Source organism: Lichenostomus cassidix, chromosome 2 (genome assembly GCF_008360975.1).
Source record: "Lichenostomus cassidix isolate B80296 chromosome 2, HeHo_3.0, whole genome shotgun sequence".
NCBI lineage: Eukaryota > Metazoa > Chordata > Aves > Passeriformes > Meliphagidae > Lichenostomus > Lichenostomus cassidix.
In genome coordinates, this window is record NC_139482.1 from 105,195,649 (window position 1) to 105,215,932 (window position 20,284).

Genomic DNA, 20,284 nt, shown 5'->3' on the forward strand with positions numbered 1-20,284 from the left:
ACTTGAAAATTCCATTGCCCCTGGGTTATTAAACTACACACATAAGAATGTTGTAAAAGGCCTCCTGAGTCCCAAGGCCTTTGTTCCTTCTGGCATTCAGTTACTATGCAGGATGGTAAGACCTAGCCCATAATTAGAGCCTGCCCCTTAAGCAGGGTATTCAGTTAAATAAATCAAGGATATCCCTGCATTTCCTTGGTGAATAATGTGCACTATCTTAAAAAAAACAGTATCAAGTTATGATCTTGTTTTATTAAAAGCTCTGATAAAATTATTGTAAACAAAGCATAATGAAAAAATTATGAAGGCATGCATATAAAGGTGATAAATATTTTGATTACTGCAGGCCAACAAGCTTGAGCCTTGGAATGAATGTAAAACAGGATACATCCTAAACTATTGTATATCAACTTGATTTAATAATCTAGAAGAGTCTCATAATCCAGTGTGTTGAATCCAATTGTAAATGTTTTCTATAAGCAGTCTGTTCTGATAAACTCATAATAACATGATTAAAGTAATCAATCTTGAAGAATTTTAGGAAAGTTCCAAAACATTCTAGTATTACTGATTGACTCCTTTCCATCTGAGGTTTATGTCCTATCCTTTTCATACTATGTGTAAATCTTAGACTGTAGTAAAATGAAGAAAAAACCCAATTATTTTTATTTAAAAACTTACGAGAAAGGTTTTAAGTCCAGCTTCATGAAGAGGTTTTCATTTGTATAGGTTTCAGTGTGAATGTCAGCATAACACTTGTGGGGAAACCTGTGATCACTGCTGCCCTGGATATAATCAGAAACAGTGGCAACCTGCAACAGCTGGGAGCACAAACATATGTGAACGTGAGTAGCCAAAAAGATGGTGGATTAAAAGAGATGCTGACAAGAGGTGGGAATTAGCTGTAGCACACATATTCATAGAACACAACCAGCATACTGCATACTTTAACACCTTTTCATTCTGTATAGAGAAAATTCTTTCCATATAGTAGTAGAGAATAAAAAGTGCAGTGAATATTATTTATGTTCTTTCTTATTAAACAGTGAAAATACTAATTTTTGTGAGAATATGACATGAGAAAAGAGGAAGCCTTTTCGTAGAACATTGAGTCAACATCTCTCCCCAGTCATAGCTGACTGCTGACAGACTGTGGATCTCCAAGCAGAGCAGAGACTGTAGGCATCTTGTACAACTCCAAAATGTTCCTTTCCATCACCCTGCCTCTTGGTGTTCAGACTGCAGAGAGGTTGCTTGACACTGCCACTGCTTACAGGTGCTTGAGCTGCCCTCCCTTCTCAGGCTGGCAGTAGCCCCTCACTGACTGTATGTCAGTGGCACAATGCTGTTCCTGGTGGGGAATACTGGTGATTCCACATTTGTACCTCTCCCCATCCTTGTATTTGGGAGTTTGGAGTACTTTAGCCCTACAGACTGAGCAGTCAAGCTGGTGAAGGCCATTCATTTGCCTTTTTCCCACTTCCCCTGTATTTTGTTCTTTCATTAACAACAGCATGGACCCTCTTCTGGTGATGGATATGTACTGTCACACATGGGTCTTTGCATCCCTCTGGGCAGAAGCCAGGTAGGGTGGTACAGAAAGTGTTGCCATCTCTGTGCACAGCCATTTCCTTTGTGTCTGGCCCAATTTATTTTTCACATCTGCCTTTCCTGAGAGTAGCATAGCCAGTGGGTACAAACTGTTAACAGGAGACCTTATTTGAAAGCCAATGAGATGTACCTATATAATTAGTCTGAGGAATAAAGAGATGACTTGTTTAATTAAAACTGCAGTACCAAGACTTGGGAGCAGGGAGGGAGGTTGTGTGTGATTAACATGTTTGATAGGAGGTAGGCATGTTGGGACACAATTTTTGAACAATACTTGAAACCTCATTTAAGTTCCCCTCTTTGAAAGAAAAACATTTTCTGCCAGAAAGGAGATAGACAAAGAGCATAAATAATGTCACGTTTTTTGAAGAATGAGCTTATAGAAGATCATCTACAAGATTCTGAGCCAAAACCACTTCATTTCTAACTACCTCTGAAAAAAATACCCTTTTTAGTATGGATTGCTCCTAGCAGTTTGAGGTGATTTGTTGGAAGCATTTGCCAGGTGCAGTCCTCTTTTGCTGGCAGCCAGTAGTGAAGGAATTAAAACAACCTTGTTCAACTTTCCAGAAGCCTGAGGTTCCTTGAGAGAAATTGATTGGAAGAGGTTTGTGAGAGCTTATAGCGATCAGCTTAATGTTTTGCTGTGAGTTTCCCAGTACATATGGGTCAGCAAATGGCCCAAAGTGGTGAAAAGGTGCTTGATGAGGTAGAAGGGGCTTCTATTCTCCTATGTGTGAAAATGCTATTACTGCAATCAGAGCAAATAATTTCCCATTGCTGTTAGAAGACATAGCAGATGTGTAGCTCACAGATGGTTCGGCCCTAGAGGCAAGAGAGGTTTTACATACATTGTAATCATCTATATAAATGTATATTATCTTTTTTTTCCTTTTCTGACTTAATATCTTGAGCCAGCATCTCACTTGTGTAATGTTTTATTGAAGAATTATTTGAGTAGGGAAACCCAAAGGTCTTTGTAAGCTGTTACAGCCTGGCCAGGGAACCCAGTCTTGAACCCTGTCAGCACATCAGGGAGCCTGATGGCAGGGCACCTCCTCAGCTGTATGGTTGGTAATGTCTAGGAAAAGCTTTCCTTGTCCACAGCTGTTCAGATATAAAGACATAGAGAAGATAGAGAGAAGGATCCAGTTTCTCTTCTCTTGTCTGTGTCATTATGTAGCAAAGCATGGAGAATCAGTTGTCCCCGAGTTGTGCCCCCAGTTGTGCCAGGTGCTTGGAATAGAGTTTGAAAGAATTACCTCCCATATACTTCCCTTCTACTGAAGAAGAGCTGGAGCCTTTAACTTCTGTAACCCATTGCCTTCCAGAATATTGTGTCCCCTGGTCCAGATAAAGGGAGGGTTTCCCTCAAGATGAAATTGTAACTTCAGGAATTTCCTGGGAAGGTTTCCCTGAAGTACTGAAGCAGTTGTAATTAAAAGTTCAGCTAGCACCCAGATGCATGGGGAAGCCTGTTTTTGCTTCCTGCATTCTTTCAAAAAAATTCCCATTTTCCTCTCCAGCCAAGAAGGAAGATCAGATCAGAAAAAAGAAGACATGGGGTGAATTTATGGCCCTTTGATTTATTCTATTTGTTTGCTGTTATGGTTGGTTACTACTCAGGATTATATTATAGCCAAGTTTGCTGATATGTCTGTATCTACAGCTGAATGTGAGAGTTCTTTGGTGTAGGTCTTTTTATTTAAATGTGTGTATCTGATCTATGATTGTTTATTTTAAATCTTCAGTGCACACAGCATTAGGCCAGATGTATTTTTGAGAAATGAAAAATTTAAATAAGCATTTGAGCATGCTCTTGATAATTTAAAAAAAAAAAAAGCCTGCTGTGGCCATTCTCCTCGAGCTTCCTAGTTCTGCATTTATATATAACTAGGTAGTTTTGAGATGGCACAACTGTTACATTCTCTGATAAGGCTAGCAGCAGGTTTTCTTCATGTCTCCATGACTGTACTATATTTCTGGGATGAAAATCCAGTTGTTAATAGGTAAATATATGCATTTGAGTATGTTCCAGCGTGCCTGAGTGTATGTACACATAAAAAAGTTTAATCGTCTTTTCCACCTCTACTACATTGCTGAATTCCAGAATTATAAAGAAAGCTGACTTGGAATATTACTTTTTCAGCCTGCAATTGCCATGGACATGCCACTGATTGCTACTATGATGCTGACGTTGATCAGCGCCGAGAAAGCTTAAACATCCATGGGCATTATGAAGGTGGAGGAGTCTGCATTAACTGCCAGGTAAAAAGGTCATTTTAATCACTTTAAATAAGTGTTCCCACCAGTAGTTTTGGGTCTGACCAGTCCACATAGGCCCATTTCTCTGCTGGTGTTACTGCTTGTATTCAAAGTGGGGAAAAAGAAGTGTGAAAATAATTTACATTGTTTAACATTGCTTGTTAATGTGTAAAAAACGCATAAAAATTGTATTTATGCTCAGTCCTTTGTGATTACAATAAAACCACACAATGTAACAATTTAATCAACTATAAAAATTCCCTTTCCTGTTGTTACAAACTCTGCCATTTACATGCTTAACAGAAGGAACTAAAATTAACCAAATAAAACGCCAGCTCAGGCCAGCTGGTTCCTTACTGCAGCAAAACAGAGGCCTCTTTCTCATCAGCAAAAATAAAGGAGGATCTAGACTATACCAAGATGGAAAGTTATAGATATTGGAAAAGCACAGAATCTTAGAAGAGACCTCTGGAATTCTTCTGGACTAAATGTTCAAACCAAGGATAGATGCAAAACTACATCTAGTTGCACTGAGAAACACCCAGTTGAATTCTGAAAATTTCTGAGGATGTGCATTACATAGACTCTGGGTAATTTTTTACAGCACTTAATCACACTCCTGTTCACTAGGAATTTCCCCAATTGCATCTTGTAGTAGTTGGCTTTTGGGCTTTTGCTGTGCTTATGTGAGAAGAGTTCTGTCTTTTGTGTATAGGAAAAATATTTTAGGTAGAGGAAAATGGCAATTAGGCACCTCCCCTTCCAAGCCAACCCAAGTAATTCTTTCCCCCTGAAATGTCACGAGCTCCAGCCCCATAACTGTCGTAGAGGCCCCATTGGATTGAATCACAAACTGTAAATTTGGAATCAGGGACTTTACACTGTGTCTGTCATAAATGGATAGCACATTCTTGGAAACAACAAGAATTTCTCTCATTTGGATTTTGTTCTACTCTGGCAATGACTATGAGGAAAGATCAAACAATACTCTGATGAAGATATCATCTTAGACTTAACCTCTGCTTTGAGTGGGACTGAACTGCCTGACCTCCTGAAGACCTTTACAACCTGAGTCATTCATTGGTTCAGTGATCTCATGGTTAAATACATCCAGAGTTATTTGGAGGTCTGTCTTCCTTTTGTTGTCATCTGATGTGTGACAAGCAGCTGACCAGAATCTTGCATTACAGGGAAATTAAGGTCAAGTCTATGTTCCTGTGAAACCTGTGCATCATGGCTTACATATTACCATGCTGTGCATTTAAAAATATAGCTATATTTAAGCAACAAAGAAAGGAAATAGCCAGTATAGAGTATGTTTTCCATACTGTTGCCATAATAGAATCAGATATTGTCCAAAAGCCAGTCAGAAGAGAGTAGAGTTATTTTTACTAACATGAGTAGAAGAATTGTTCTTTGTCTTCCAATTGACATTTCTGTGCAGAACTTTTTTCACGCAGTCTAGTAAGATTTACCATGTTGGTCCTTTCTGTCAGCTCTTTGTTCATGGAAGAACATTTCTTTTGTATTGCTTCCAAGACAGAAAAGAGCAAAATTAGTCTAAATACACAAGTCTTGGTTATATAACTGATACAAATTGTTTGTAATTAATTTTGTGGAAGTTAAGTTGGATTAAATAAGTTTACCATAAATCCAATTACAGCTTTTTTTTTTTTTTTAATTGACAAAGCACATGAATTTTAGTTTACTTTTTCTGTTTGTGTCAGGGGAAAGAAAAGTTTTAGGAATGGATGCCTGAATGAAGAAGTGAGAGAATTGAAATGTTGCATACAAAGATAGATTCAGCTTGTTTAGAGAACGATAACAAGGGAGCTCTGGACATCACATAGTCCAAGCCCCTACTTAGAGCAGGTCTAATTAGATCAGGTTGCTTAGGTGTCCAAGCTTTGAATACCTCCAAGGATTGGAATGCTACAACCACTCATAACAATCTTTTTCAGTGTTTGACTGCCTTCATGATAAATTTTGTTTCTAATATCTAATTGGAATTTTCCATGTTTCAATCTGTGCCTGTTGCCTGTGATCCTATTGCTGTGCACTTCTGGTAAGAGCCTGCCTCCATCCCCTCTGTATTCTCTGATCAGGTAGTTGTAGGTAGCAATAAATTCACCCTTCTCAATGCTGAAGAAACCCGACCATCTCAGCCTTTTCTTGGATGTCATGTGCTTCAGTCCTTCACCATCTGTGTGGCTCTGCCCACAGTGCCTGTTATCGTGTCAGGGAGATCCATGAGGTTGATTTGGCATACTTTGCCCTAGGTAAACTATGCTGAAGGTGTCCCATCACCTTACTGTCCTTTTGTGTTCTAAGACAATTTGTTCACTGGAACTCCTTCCCCACTGAGCTGTGGGCCCCTACCTCTATTAGCTTTTCTTTTGCTCCTGCTCTCCTCCTGGAATCTTCCCTTTTGCACTTCACCTTCCTTGCTAGTTTTAACTCTGCTAAGCCAAAATGCAGTGTCTTTGTATTGGCACCAAGTAGCCTGTCCCTGCTTCCACCTCCCACGTACTTTCTTTTTGAGTTTGAGATCAGTCAGGAACTCTGTGTTTATCTGTGCTGGCCTTCTGCCATACTTGCACATACTGTTCCTGTTCTAAGGAGGCTGTCCATGAGAATCAGCTATCTCTCTTGGTCCCCTTTCCCATCCAGGATACTTTTACACAGGATCTTGCCAACCAGCTATCTGAGCGAGGCAAAATCTGCTTTTCAGAAGCCTAGAACTGTAATTCTGCTATTTGTCTTGTTTGCTTGTCTTTCATACATTCAAAATATCTTCTGGATTACTTGCACCCTTCTGCATTGTCCTTCTGGTATCCTCATCCTGAAGCTCTGTCTGGGCTGGGGCTACTCATGTGCCACTGGAGTGAGCACCGGTAGCCTCTGAAGAATTTGCAGAGTCCTGAGTGCCCTGCTTGTGAACTGCCTGCAGTCCATCCAGGAAATGCTGTGTCCCTGCTCAGCCCTGAATTGCACCACTCCCTAAGGAGGAACTAAACAGGGAGTGGGAGGTGGCAGGAACCGCTTTGGTCTGCTCCAGGGCAGAGGTTCCTGCTCTGGTTCTCTGGCTCTCGTGTCTGTGGGCTCATCAGGGTGCCTCATGACCATGATTTACCCAACTGGTACTTGCCATCACTGCTGTAGTTGAGATTACTTAGTACTTTTTTTTTGTGTGCCCAAACCACATATTTGTAGAGACATATACTTTTCTAATGGAAAATCTGTTTTGTGCTGACTGGACTGTTTTGGTTTATTTTGGTCTTGCTGACCTTAGACACAAGGTATTATAAAAAATAGTGTAGGGAAAAATTCATGATGCAGTTGCTTGAACAATATATACATCATGTTGAAAAAGTAGCCTAAGAAGAGATATTATATGATATAAAGAGATACTTTTCCAAAGATTTTTTTTCAATGGGAGGAGGATTTATAATGCTTTAAAAATAAAACTCAGCTGTGTTATGTGAGAATACAACAATTCAGCAGTATGTAGAGAACAGGTGGTTAAAGAACGCCACACAATGATTGATATCTTTATTGCAGTTGTATTCCATTCCTTTTCCCCTTTCTTAGTTGTATATAGAAATGGTCTAAAGGACGTTATTGTTTCCTAATTCTTCCAAATTCCTCTTTTTATCTTGTATTATCCTTTTGTTTTATTTTGCGCAGCATAACACAGCTGGGATTAACTGTGAGAAGTGTGCAAAAGGTTACTATCGTCCCTACGGTGTTCCAGTGAGAGCTCCTGATGGTTGTATACGTGAGTCCTTCTCTTGTTGTGGGCTTTGGGTGTTTGGGCTATAATCAAGGCAGAGGATGCTTCTTTTGGGGTAGAAAAATGGAAGAGTGGCCAAAATATGTTGGAGAACAGCTACAAATTAATTTCTGTGTTGCTTTAAACCTTTTAAGTTATATTCCTCTCAACTTATGTGTCTTATGAGCATGAATCTTCAGAACAGCAGAAAGATAGTAAGACAAAGTAGGCCATAAAAGGGTACTGAGGAGATAGGATCATGGAAACCTGGGGTTCTGCTACACACCCCATGGTGAGGAGGATCTCAGGACCTCTAGGAAGCCTCCTGTTCTCATGATCTTGCTTCTCTTAGCTCTGATGTACATGTAAGGTTTCCTTTGACCCCTGGTCACTTGGAAATTTGATTCTATAACTCAAAAGGTCACAAGGATCATTACTCTGATTTTATGCAGTGCTGAACCCATCCACTAAGAAATGATACAATAGGGTAATTACTAATAGAACATTTTAAAAAGATCGGAGTATAGGTAAGAGGTAAATGCTGGATTACAAACAGGTTGAAGGAGCCATGTGACAGGTAGGAGGAAGCTACAGTTATGTTGTGTTTCGGTATTGAAAGGAGGGGGAAGTCAGCAGAGCTGTGGTCATACTGTTGTGGGTAGTGTATAAGTGAAAGTGAATAGTGTGCTGCTTAGCCTAGACCATGGAGAGAGATGAGTGGTTGCCACAGTAAAATTGCTGCAGTTCTGTGGAGGAGTAACATGCAGCTTCTGTAATTAAAAAACCCTAAACACTCTTAATAAAATAACATGGGTTTCTCTTTTAAGGGATGTATTGGGGATATGTAAGTACTTGGGAAATCATAATTCTTCAATTTATGAGTAATTCCCATCTGCAAGTTTGTTGTTATAATGTCATTGTGCAGTGCTGTAAAACGCAAATTAATTATTTTCCAAAGAGTACTTAATTGCTGGTACTTTTACTTAGCTTGCAGTTGTAACTTGGAGCATGCAGAAGGATGTGAGGAAGGGTCTGGCCGCTGCTTCTGCAAGCAGAATTTCCAGGGAGACCACTGTGAACGCTGTGCTGATGGCTTCTATGGTTATCCATTTTGTGTCTGTAAGTATACAAGTAAAATTGCCTTTTTCTGTATTTTAAATGTGCGTTAAAGAATTAATGGTTTTCATTGCTCTTGACTTGGTTAAAAAACATCTGGCATTTCAGCTTCCCCTGTATGTTTTCTGATAAATCAGTTGTTATAATACTGAAGAGAGTTGGGTTTATTTGACAAAATTGTAGTGACTTGAAAAACAAAGAGATTGTGCTGCATTCTCACAACTCTGCATTCATTGGAGACATCAGGTTTACAGCCTATCCTCAGTGAGTTGTGCACAGTCCTAAAGCCCTGAACAAGTTGTTTAAACATGGGTCAGGATTTTTAGGGATGAAGACCACCTGGACAGGGAAGTAGAACATGACTGTAATGAGAGAGAGGGGAGAAAATGGGTGTGTGTTCTCCTTGACATCTCCTAGGATTTGGAACTTGCATCTCTGATGAAGAATGCTTTTCCCATGAAAAAGTTATATGTAAAATAACTGAGCAGAAAACGTAACATCAGGGTTGTACTTGCTACATAAAACCTTCCAACTCCATGAAAAGATTGCAAAAGTGCATTGATGGGATGTTTTGTGCCCTCAGGAGAAAGCAGTGTTTTTCTGACACGTGATAAAAAACAATTATTGATCTGGGACAAGATCTGAAGTCTGACTAGAAGAGAGGTACCACAATAAAAACACAAGAGGCAAAACAATATAAAACAAAGGAAAAAAAAAACCCTGAGAAAACCGAATGTTGTTTGAATTCAGTGTCAATGTGTTTGAATAAATCCTGTCTGTACAGTAAATTCTAGATTATCACATCTCACGTATCCTCTTGATTGAAATCCAGCATTTTAAAATAAGTTCAGCTCAGGGAGACATTGATTCAAGTCCCACTTATGTTTGTAGCTCTTTGACTTTGGATCCCATCTCAATGCAAGAACGTTTAAGAATGGGAAGGACAATCCAGCAGTCTGCAGGATTGTCAAATAAAAGCTCCCAGGGTGTTTTGTACATGTCATGAATTATGGCAGTTCATGTAGCAAGTGGTAATGCCACATAGAAGGAGATGGACCTTCAGCTGGAAGCAGGAAATGTGAAATAAATATGAAGCTCCCTAGATAACTCTCACAGCATTGTCTAGTGTAAGAAACGTTCTGCACAAAAGGATAAGGAGCAGGAAAACAAACTGCTGGCATTTCTGAATGGTGTCTGGCCTTTCATACTGCTCTTTTGAGAAGGGAAGTTTGTATCTGAATTGGAAATCAAAAGTACAATGTTTCTTATCTGTTCCTAAGAAAACTAAAGAAAACTAAGCTGCAGTTGGTTACTAGGGTAATGTGAGTATCATGTTCTCTGTGTTGACTGGAGAGGAATTCATTGTTTGTCATGATTTTTAATGAAATTAATGTGTTTGTTTCAAATGCACCTTGTTGTTTCTTCTGTTTTAAAGATGCTCCTGTATATCCTTTTACTTCTTCAATTCCAAGAGATGATGTGGCTGGTGACATAATAGGCAAGTTCTTGGGTTTTTTCCCCATTTCACTGTTTTTCCCCATGTTGCTATTTTTCACTGTTTCAGTGGTGCCTGCTCTTTTGTAGAATCATAAAATCATTTAGGTTGTTCTTTATGTAGTAATTTTTCCTCTGTTGGTATTTGTCTTTCAAGAGAACCTTTGTTATTGCCAGAAGTTCATAATATTGTTATGTTTGTACCAAACAGTTTAGTGGGCTAGCTCCAGATCCATGTAACTTTGGCCAGCCTCAGGCAAACATGTGCAGGAGGGGCTGACCATCTTGTTTGGTGCACTTAAGAACAGATCCATCAAGACTTTCTGACATGTACAACTTTCTGACATGACAATCACTGCTTTGCAGTGTAAATCTCTTTCCTTAGGCTAACTGGCCTCTGCCTGTGGACTGTCCTCTCTCAAATGGCAAATTGTACGTTGTCCTTGGCAGTGAAAGATTTTGATTCCTAAGAAAATTTCATATTGCTTGTTTAGCCCACTGCAGAGCTGCCTGAAATCCATACAAGGACTCCCTTGGTGGGCTTATATTTTTTAGTCTATATTATACTGCACAACGGAGACATCATCACAGCTAGCAATTAATTAATCACTTGCATACTTAAAATGTTCTTCACCTTTGTAATCCAAAATAATTGCCCTGGTAGGCCTCTGGGTATGCTTTGTTGCATATTCCCTTCTCTCATGAATTTTTAAAAGGAAGAAGAGAGAAAACTCCAGAGGAAGGTGAATAAATATAAAGGGAGAAAACAGATCTTGAGCTATTTGCACTTTCAACGAGCAGCATCTGAATTTGAAGGCATAAGAAAGGCAGCTGCCTCTAAATGGAAGCTTCTCTAGAAGTTGTAAATTCGTGCTGTCAGATTGAGCATAATTACAGATTGTGTTTTTTTTAAAAATAAGATTTGTCTGTAAGGCTCATACAAATAGTTTTTTTGCGTTCAAGAGTAATAATTGCTAAGTACTGATCTGGTTTTCTCTGCAAAATGTCAAGGAATTCTGGAATCATATGCACTAACTTTGTTTTTTTCTTTTCCTTTCCTGTTTTAACTAGAAGGACGCTGCAAACCAGGTTTTTTTGGCCCCCAGTGTCTGCGTAAGTGACGTAGTTTCTTTGACACTTGGAGCCTGTGCTCCAGAATAAATGCCAACCTTTTGCTTCCAAGGGAAATAAGAGCTATAAGATCATAATACAGCAAATGTTTTCTTTACAAATGTGCTCTTCAGCGTGCCAGTGCCACGGAGCAGGAGTGCTGGGCAGTGACTGCGATGGAAGTACCGGGCAGTGCAGATGTCGAACTGGATTTGGGGGTTTTTCCTGTGATACCTGTGCAAGTGGATATTTTCAGTATCCCTTCTGCCAGGGTAAGACAAACATTCCCTTTTGGCAAGCATATCCAAAACACCAAAACCCCAAGTTTTATACTGAGGGATGAAGTTATTTTGCCATGGAGATGTATTCACAACAGGCTCTCCCAAAACTCGCAGAAGTCAAAGAAGAATAATGTGATGAGGGGAGATTTTGATCTAAAAATGTCCCTGTTATCTTGGTTGCTGTGTGATGCAGCTGCCAGACTAGTTTGTAGTTGGATTTAGTAAGACTGATGAAATGTAGAACAACTTTGGAACCATTTCTCTTACTTACCCTCTTTGTTTTTGTTTTTTTTTTTAAAGTCTGTTTGCAACATCACTTTGATGCAATGAGATACCTTTTCTAATCAATACTAGAAAACCAACAGGCTTTGAACTTTAATAGCCATCTCTCTACTGTCTTTTTAGGCAATTTATTAACCACTCCCACCTGAGATTGTAAATCTAAACCATAAATTGTTTCACTTCAATCCCAGAAAGGATGGAACTACTTTCAATAATTGTCATACCACTTGGGATTGATAAATCAGACTCTGTGTGGGGCCTGGCCAAGTGTAGTGCTTTGACACTGATACAGAACTTTAAGCCAGCTTCATTTGCTCTTTCATTAATGCTTCCCTTGTTGCTGAATTATTACAGATGTGAGCAGTCAATAAAAGCTGTTATGAATCCATACAAATCTGATGGGAAAATTGTGGTCCTGTTGAGCATCAGGGAGCAGGGAGTTGCTTTTACTGCTCTTTTTTCCATCTATATTTTTATTTCAAGAAGGGTAAAAGAGGAGATCCTGTACAGAGGCTGCCTCTGAAATACCTTTTCTCATTGGCAGTGTGTGAATGTAACTTGCTGGGTACCCAGCCCGAAGTCTGTGATTTTCTTGGGAGGTGTCTTTGTCGCTCAGGGGTCTCTGGACTTCAGTGTGACAGCTGCCAGCCTGGCTACCATTCATTCCCTGCCTGTCAAGGTAAGGCTACTCATTGCATGTACAGCATCAAACAGGCCCTTGAAAAGGCAGACAGGAGTGCTTTTCAGGACAGCAGCCAAAGCAGTGTTCACAGTAGCAAATGGGCAAGTCACTCTCATGCTCTACAGGGAAATCCTCATCTATTCTAATTCTCCAATTCCAGGCATATTTCCACAGTAGGGAAAAATTATATAGTCTGTTTCCTCACAGGCTTTTTTTTTTTTCCCTCGTGGTCAGACTGTTTGATCTACCTGTCTTACTTACTTGACTGCTGAGGAACCAGCACAGCAGAGCTCTGAAGCACTGGTCTGCTTTTGCAGAGGGTCTTTGGTTGGTACCTTGTAAAACATGTGTTCTGTAAATCTGAAAATATTAATTTTGCTCTTCATGGTGGTTTCTCACTTGTTTAAACATCATCTGAGAGGCACCAACCCATGCTGTGTACAGGTAGGAATGAAACATGAGAAATCTCTATGGGGTTTCCCACCAAGGACTAGCCTGCTTTTTTACAAGACAGGAAAATTAATGGAATATAACTTTGAGTATCATAATGATGTTGTGTGCGTACAAGGACTCCATCAAGCCCTACTTGGCCCTAGGTTTTGTCTGCCTTTGCAGCAAGTAAGAGGAGCCCTTAATCCTTAGTGATTTTCCATTGAGCAAGAATGTAGAATATTGCTGAGTTCTGGTATGTGTTTTCCTGTACTGATTAACAAGATTTGTATATAATGTTATGATTTACTTTCTTCTCTTATGTTATTTTTGGCTGTTGGCTACGTCAGTCTTCTTCTTTTGGGCTTTTGAAGTTGTTTATCTCCAATAAATGGACAACAGAATTTTTTATGCCCTCATACTCTGGTTTCAGCTGGGGTAGAGTTAATTTTATTCCTAGTACTGTGTTTTACCTTTTTTCCCCATTCTTTTCCCCATCCCATGGGTGGGGTGTGAGTGGCTGTGTGTACCTTGTTGTCAGCTGGGGTTACACTGTGGCACCTTGCAAAGATAAACTGTGTTGTTACCAAACACAATGGGTGGAGTAAAGAAATACCACAATTGTGGGTTTTATGGCCTGGAGTAGAGGAGCATTTTTAATGAAAAACATAAAATCAGGATTCTGCATTGGTACACACTGTTCAGTGGTTTTAAAATAACTTTTTTCCATCCTAGAGCAAAATCAAGTAGCAATCTTACAGCAAATCAAACTCGTATTGAATATATTTGATCTTTGAACATCAAAAGCTGAAAAGAGACATAAAACCTTAAAAGAGCATGCAAAAACAAATTGTAAAAGACAGATAAAAATAGTTGAAAACATAGTCAGTGTGATTACTCAGAACTGCTGCAGTTCACAGTTTGTTCAGTTAAAATGAGCTGCCATGGGTTTAAACATAAATTAACACAGCATGCTACAAGCTGTGGTGGAAAGTGAGCAGCCCAGCCTGCTACTCCTGTAAGGAATTGCCACCTTCAAAAGGAAGACAGACCTTTATTTTTTGGGCTGCTGTGACTAGAACTAATCTCTTTGGTCTTGACTCGTTGAACTCAATAGAAGCTTAATTCAAATAAAGTGATATCAAAACAAAGCCTTTAAACAAGACAGTAGTACTAAAATTAGGAGAGAATGCAATATAAGAGTCAGCTGGTGGGGGACTCTAGTGTAGGTGATGTTCTTGGAAGCTTCAGTATTTGTATTTCTCTTATACTAACTTCCTAGGAAGCTCTGTGTCTTTCCAAGCATCTTTAAAGTAAACACAGCAAAGTCAGATGTCTTTGACTGCAGCAGAAAGAGGAACCAAAAGGGGAAACCAGAAACACGAACATGTAACAGAAAGACAGTTTGTTTTATATTTCTGTTAGTCAGCCATTTCTGTGAGTCATAACATCCAAGTGATTAACTACAGCACTTCATCTTGTACCTGGGGCAGCTGGGATGCCCAGATGGGGTCCCATTTATGTACCTGTGAAGTCTTGCCCTGTTGTAACATTCCACCATCATGTCAATAAAACAGCATGTCTAATCTTTAGCTGTTAGCCCAAAGTAGTGGTAACTCCATGAGAAGTTTGTTATAGTTGGCAATATATTTTTTAAAGATGTTAAGTATTTCTTTCATGTGACATTCTTCCCAAATGTAAGATGGATTTTTGTCCCTTACATGTGTTCTGCGAGGCATCAAACTGAATCTCTTCAGTGTGCTTTAGAGAATTGCAGGAACCTGATTATCAGTGGTTGAGGAGGCAATTGCAGAATAACTATCTGTTTCAGGATATTTATTTTTGGTGGTAAAATTATGGTTTGTCTGGTTTTCTCATGACTGATTTACATCCAAAGATAAGTTTTTTGGCAAATTCTGGATTTAGACACTGTATCTGTAAGTTGTTTTGCTCTGCGCAGAATGCAATTGTGATGTTGTTGGCTCGTTGGAGAATTCGTGTGGTCCTAGAGGGCAGTGTCTGTGCCGCAGTAACTATGCTGGACTTAGATGTGACCAGTGTGCTCCAGGGTATCACAGCTATCCCAACTGCTTGCGTGAGTAAAAGCCTTCCCTGCTTTTACTGGGGTTTTCATTCCTATTTCTGCAACATGGAAGAAAGTAAATCTTCTCAAATATATTTCCATTTAAAAGATTTCCATTTTGTGGCACAGATGGTGGCACAGAACTTTAAGAAAACGTCTCTCTGTTCTGTAAGTTAATGTTCTATTTTTCCAAGTGACTGTTTCATATACAAACCAAAGTATTATAAATCAGACTAAGTACACTTTCGAAAAATCATTAATAAAGGCTTCTGCTGTCTTGAAATTTAAAGTATTTGAGTCTCTCCAAGGTAACAGTATTAAAAAGCACTTTCAAGCTCACACCTGCTACATTGTGCTTCTGCACTACTACATTCCACAGATCTGATTTCAAAAGATCTTTCAATATGTTTGTTTTATAAAGGTGTCAACAGCGAGTGTGACCCTGCAGGTAGCATTGGTTCCCACTCTGTAAGTATTCTACCACTGCAGCTAACAGTGCATGTTAATCATTCATGTGCCTTTGCTGAACATGTTCAACTCATTGCTCAAGCCCTGGAGCCTGCTCTTAGACTCTAAAAGAATTGCACGAGCTTGTTTGCAGAGTAAGAGTGGAAATAAACTTTGTGTTTTGTTCTTTGATCATACCTTTGCAAACCCTTGTCAAAGGTGGGGTTTTTTTATCTTTTATATATAGAATATGCACACTGTTTATGTCTTTTTGGTATACTCTTAACACTAACATATACATGAAGCTATAAGCCCGTGCATGTCTCAAAGGCTTTCTGGTTCTGGATTGCAACAGGCCCTTTCAGCACCAAGTTATTATTGAAAAATCATTATATCTTTGTTGCTGTTCCACTATTGTTATTAATGCGATGATGGTTATAAGTAGTTGCATATTACCAGAAATCACAGTCATTGTTAAATGTGTAGCAAAGACCACCTAGAGGGTGAGTCTGATGGATGGTAGATCTGTGTAGGCTCATGTGTAGAATTATGTGTGTCTTCCACCAATAAAAGAGTAAATATGAAAATGAATTACTATTTTAAAGGAAATTTGGGGGTTTATACTTTGTGCAAACCAATTAATACTTTGGAGCAGTTTTAGTAAGGCTGTAAAAGAATTGGTATGTACATACATTGGGACCCTTAGAATAAAGTAGATAAATAAAAAATATGCAGGGTGGAACAATCCTGTGCTGACAATATTAGACAGAAAAATCTAATAAGTCTGAATCAGCCTCAGATCCAGGTCTCTGTAAAAATCAGTAAATGCCTGAGCTGTTAATAATACTAGGTTTTTCTTAGTAGTAAAGAGCAGTAAATTTTTTATTAAACAGGTGAACCCATATTAGCTCCTTTCTGTCATTAGGGATATTGTCAGTGTCTCCAGCATGTTGAAGGTCCTACTTGCAGTAAATGCAAACCCTTGTACTGGAACCTGGCCAAAGAAAACCCCGAGGGATGTGCAGGTATAGCTTCATGATGTATTTCTTTGGCTTGTGAAATGTGTTAAATTCTTTCAAAAGTCATCTTTATTCGCTTACACCACCTTTGGTGCTCTTTGTGACTTTCACAACTGTTGTTAACACCATGTTTCTCATGCTACTTAATTGTAACATCAAATTACCCAGGATACCAGCAGTTGCTTTCAGAAATTAAACCAAAGTTTCATGAGTGTTTGCCTAGTGTTTAACCAAGGTGTGCTCCTAATTAAAATGATGTTCACTTTGTATGGCTTTAAGGCAGATACACTGGAGTGAGACAGGATTTCTGCCTGTAACCCTGAAATCAGAATTTGGCTTATTGTTTTGAGGAAAACGTGCTTTTTTGCTTTATATTATTTAGTAGGTTGCAAAGGAGTGTAAAGCCTTCTTGTGGCCTCAGTGTGTGATGAATCTATTATGGTTTAAATCTGCATAATAATCTGTGATTGTCAATGTTTTCCAAGAGAGAGTCTTTGTTTTTCAGGCTGATAATGATAATTAATGAAGATTAAAAAGTATAAATATAAAAAAATCTTGGAAGATTCTCTCCAACTATTTCCAACAGATTCTACCACAACAGCCACTTAGATAGGATGAGTAACTTTAGGCCTGATACTCATATCATTACATGTTTGACTTTAAATCTCTAAATACTAAACAACTCCTCAAATACTAAGTACTGCAATTTTAACATAATTCATCTTCTCTGTCTTCAGTTGCAGAGTCAATACTGGGTTTTTCCGAACTTCTAGGTCAGCATAGCTCCCCCCTGCAGTCTTTTCTCCATTTCTATTTCGTATGGAGAGTTGATTTGGTCCCAAAGTAGCACTGCAGTATAGAAGGTGCAGGTCAGGCTGGAAAACGTTGTTTTGTATCAGTTGTCTGAATGTTTCTAAAAAAGAAAACAATTGTAAATTCAAACTCAATACTGTTTTTTTGTCGAATACAAGTTAGGTCACTTTAAAACACACCAGTAAAACACATATAACTTAAAAGTCCTCATTATTTCTCCTTCTCACCTCATACCAATATCTGTCTGCTGTTCTGAGCCCTCTAGAGTAATATCCACCTTGTGGCACATTGACTCAAAATTGCAGATTCAGGGTGGTGGTTTTTCTTCCCTACAAAGTATCATGAAAAGATGAAATGCAGGTGTCTTTTTTTTTTCATCTGTGCAGCGTGCCAGTGTGATGTGAGTGGAACACTAAGTGGAGTTGGAGAATGTCAGCAGGTAAAGGAAATGAAAAGAAAGATATTAATTAAATTGAATATTGTAAAGATAAATTATTGTAACATTTGCTAAGGTGGAAATCTTAATACTGTTTATGGCTTTTGAACATAAAATGGTTTTATACAGCAAAAAATCAATTTTATACATCCTAGGGATGTATAAAGTTTTTAAAAACTTTTGTCTTCTGGAGCTTATGGATTTTCTAATCTGTTTATTGAAGATGATGAATGACAGAAATAATGTCCAGAAATTTTTTTTTGTTGTTTTGTAAAGATTAGAAAGGTTTTCCTCTTAAGAATTAGAGGGGATTCAGAGTATTGAAAGATTAAAGTTCTGGAAAGGTACTGAGACATTTTTGATTATTTTTTTTTCTTCACAGGAAAATGGGCATTGTTACTGCAAATCTAATGTTTGTGGAGATTCCTGTGACACATGTGAAACTGGTTATTATGCTCTCAAAAAAAAGAATTATTTTGGTTGCCAAGGTAAAATTAAAAACAGACTTCTCTAGTAGAACATTTGCACTTAGCACAGAAGCCTTTAGAATTCCCTAGGCTGTACTTTCAAAATGGGGATGTTTGAATTACTCACGTGCACAGCATTCTGCACTAGTGCTGGTCGTTGCTTGTAACCTGTGTGACTCCTCCTTTGCCTTTCAGCAGGAGGAGGAGGAACAAGACAGATGTTAGCACTGTGTTTCCCAGTTGTTTTGTGCAGGTCTTAGAAAACAGGGTGCTTTTAGACTGTAACATAAGTACTTGTTTAGGAACAGTCAGCCTTTCAATCCAGCTTGAAATTTTTAGCCTTGACATACTTGTTTCATAGCACAGCATGTTGTACCTTGTTACTAGAGGTGTCCTTTAGTTTGTGCCACATGTCCTGTCTCCTGTAGAAAGTCATTCAATATTGTTGTCCAGTGTCAGTTAAAAATATGTATTTTATATGAACACATATGTTGCAATTTTGTCAGTTGCAATTGGGATACCAGACTGAAAAATTAACATCTTGCAATTTTTGTAAGTTAGGTTTTAGATTTTGTTGTTGGGTGGGGGGATGTTAAATAATTATTCCTCATGATACTGCTGCAGAAATTGACTTGCTAGGAAACCATTTGAATAGCTGTTCTGCAAAACTACAGCCCTGTCTTTAGCACTGTGGCATGGTATATTAATTGAGGTTTTTTTAAAAAACTGACTTTTGTCACATTCTAAGGAGAAATTAAAAAAAATAGCCACAAACATGGGAAGCTCAAAATAATTGCAGATTATGCACGTGTATTAAGTTTTGTTTCAAAGATTCTAAAGGGCTCCAGGAAGAGGAAGCCAGTCATGATTGGTGTTTAATTAGGTGAAGCTGTGGTGTGTTTTCTGATAACTTTTATCACTCCTTTTCTGATTGTCTTCTGGTCTTTGCCTGACAGGCTGCCAGTGTGACATTGGAGGGTCCCTCAGCCCAGCCTGTTCCCAGCCCTCCGGCAGCTGCCAGTGCAGGGATCACGTCGTGGGCACAACCTGTCAGGAGTGAGTCCAGCCAGAGCTCCTGGCAGATCTTCAGCACACTTCTTTTGAAACTGCCTATAAATCACTTGTTAAACTTTCATGTGAGATTCTGGATTTGTTGATAAATAACTTGGCAAATTATACTGGTTATTGATATTAGTTTTCCTGGGCGGTTTTCTTTTCTATATTTTAATAAGATTTTCTGACTTGTTTCCTTAAATAACCAATACCAGTTTTGCAGTAGTATTGCATATGTAGCTATATATCTATCAAGAGTTGTATAGGAAAAGGTATGTAAGCTGTAAAAGCTTCTGGAGAGAAAATTCTTGTTGCATCCCTCTTACCAGCTGTCTTGAATCTGTGAGCTGCTATCAGAATTTCTCAGTCATCAGTAGATCACCTCCCTCCCACTGCTTTTTGCCCTTAGATGTAGATCATAAGTGACTGGTAATTCTTTGTTGATTTGTTGCGGTTTTTTTTCTTCGAAAGGCCTGAAAAAAACTATTTTTTCCCTGATCTGCACCACATGAAGTTTGAGATTGAAGATGGTACTACTGTTGAGGGAGGGGGAATTCGATTTGGCTATGATCCTCAGGAATTTCCTAGCTTCAGTTGGAGAGGATATGCCCAGATGTCCTCTGTACAAGTAAGCTGGTATTTTGCTCAAGATTTTGGGGTGAAAATGTAAATGCATGGTACATATGTCTTTATAGTATTGCCATGTGTGTGGAAGGTCGAGGATAAAAGACAGAAAAAAGGACAGGATCTTACTAATCCAAACCCTTTGGCTCTATATTCTGTTTGTTTTAGTGAGTGTTGGTATTATTGTCAAGTCATTTGTGCATTGCTTGTGTGAATATCTGTTCTTTGTAGATGTTCCTTGAGGTTGTTTTTTTTGTGACAGCTGTAAAGAGGGAACTTACAGCTTTAAAGTCTCTAATA

General features: G+C 38.7%; 1 protein-coding gene across 2 annotated transcripts in view; it reads left to right on the forward strand.

Moving 5' to 3' along the window:
- The window catches only part of LAMA3 (laminin subunit alpha 3), a 105,490-nt gene that overhangs the window by 21,380 nt on the left and 63,826 nt on the right, over positions 1 to 20,284 (forward strand). For both annotated transcript variants that reach the window (XM_085052703.1, XM_085052704.1), the window contains exons 7-21: positions 730 to 845; positions 3,761 to 3,879; positions 7,564 to 7,654; positions 8,636 to 8,767; positions 10,200 to 10,262; positions 11,330 to 11,371; positions 11,503 to 11,640; positions 12,476 to 12,610; positions 15,003 to 15,137; positions 15,547 to 15,593; positions 16,498 to 16,597; positions 17,791 to 17,843; positions 18,223 to 18,328; positions 19,264 to 19,363; positions 19,832 to 19,988. In XM_085052703.1, the coding sequence (XP_084908829.1) occupies positions 730 to 845; positions 3,761 to 3,879; positions 7,564 to 7,654; positions 8,636 to 8,767; positions 10,200 to 10,262; positions 11,330 to 11,371; positions 11,503 to 11,640; positions 12,476 to 12,610; positions 15,003 to 15,137; positions 15,547 to 15,593; positions 16,498 to 16,597; positions 17,791 to 17,843; positions 18,223 to 18,328; positions 19,264 to 19,363; positions 19,832 to 19,988 (1,534 nt within the window). The remainder of the gene's footprint in view (positions 1 to 729; positions 846 to 3,760; positions 3,880 to 7,563; positions 7,655 to 8,635; positions 8,768 to 10,199; positions 10,263 to 11,329; positions 11,372 to 11,502; positions 11,641 to 12,475; positions 12,611 to 15,002; positions 15,138 to 15,546; positions 15,594 to 16,497; positions 16,598 to 17,790; positions 17,844 to 18,222; positions 18,329 to 19,263; positions 19,364 to 19,831; positions 19,989 to 20,284) is intronic.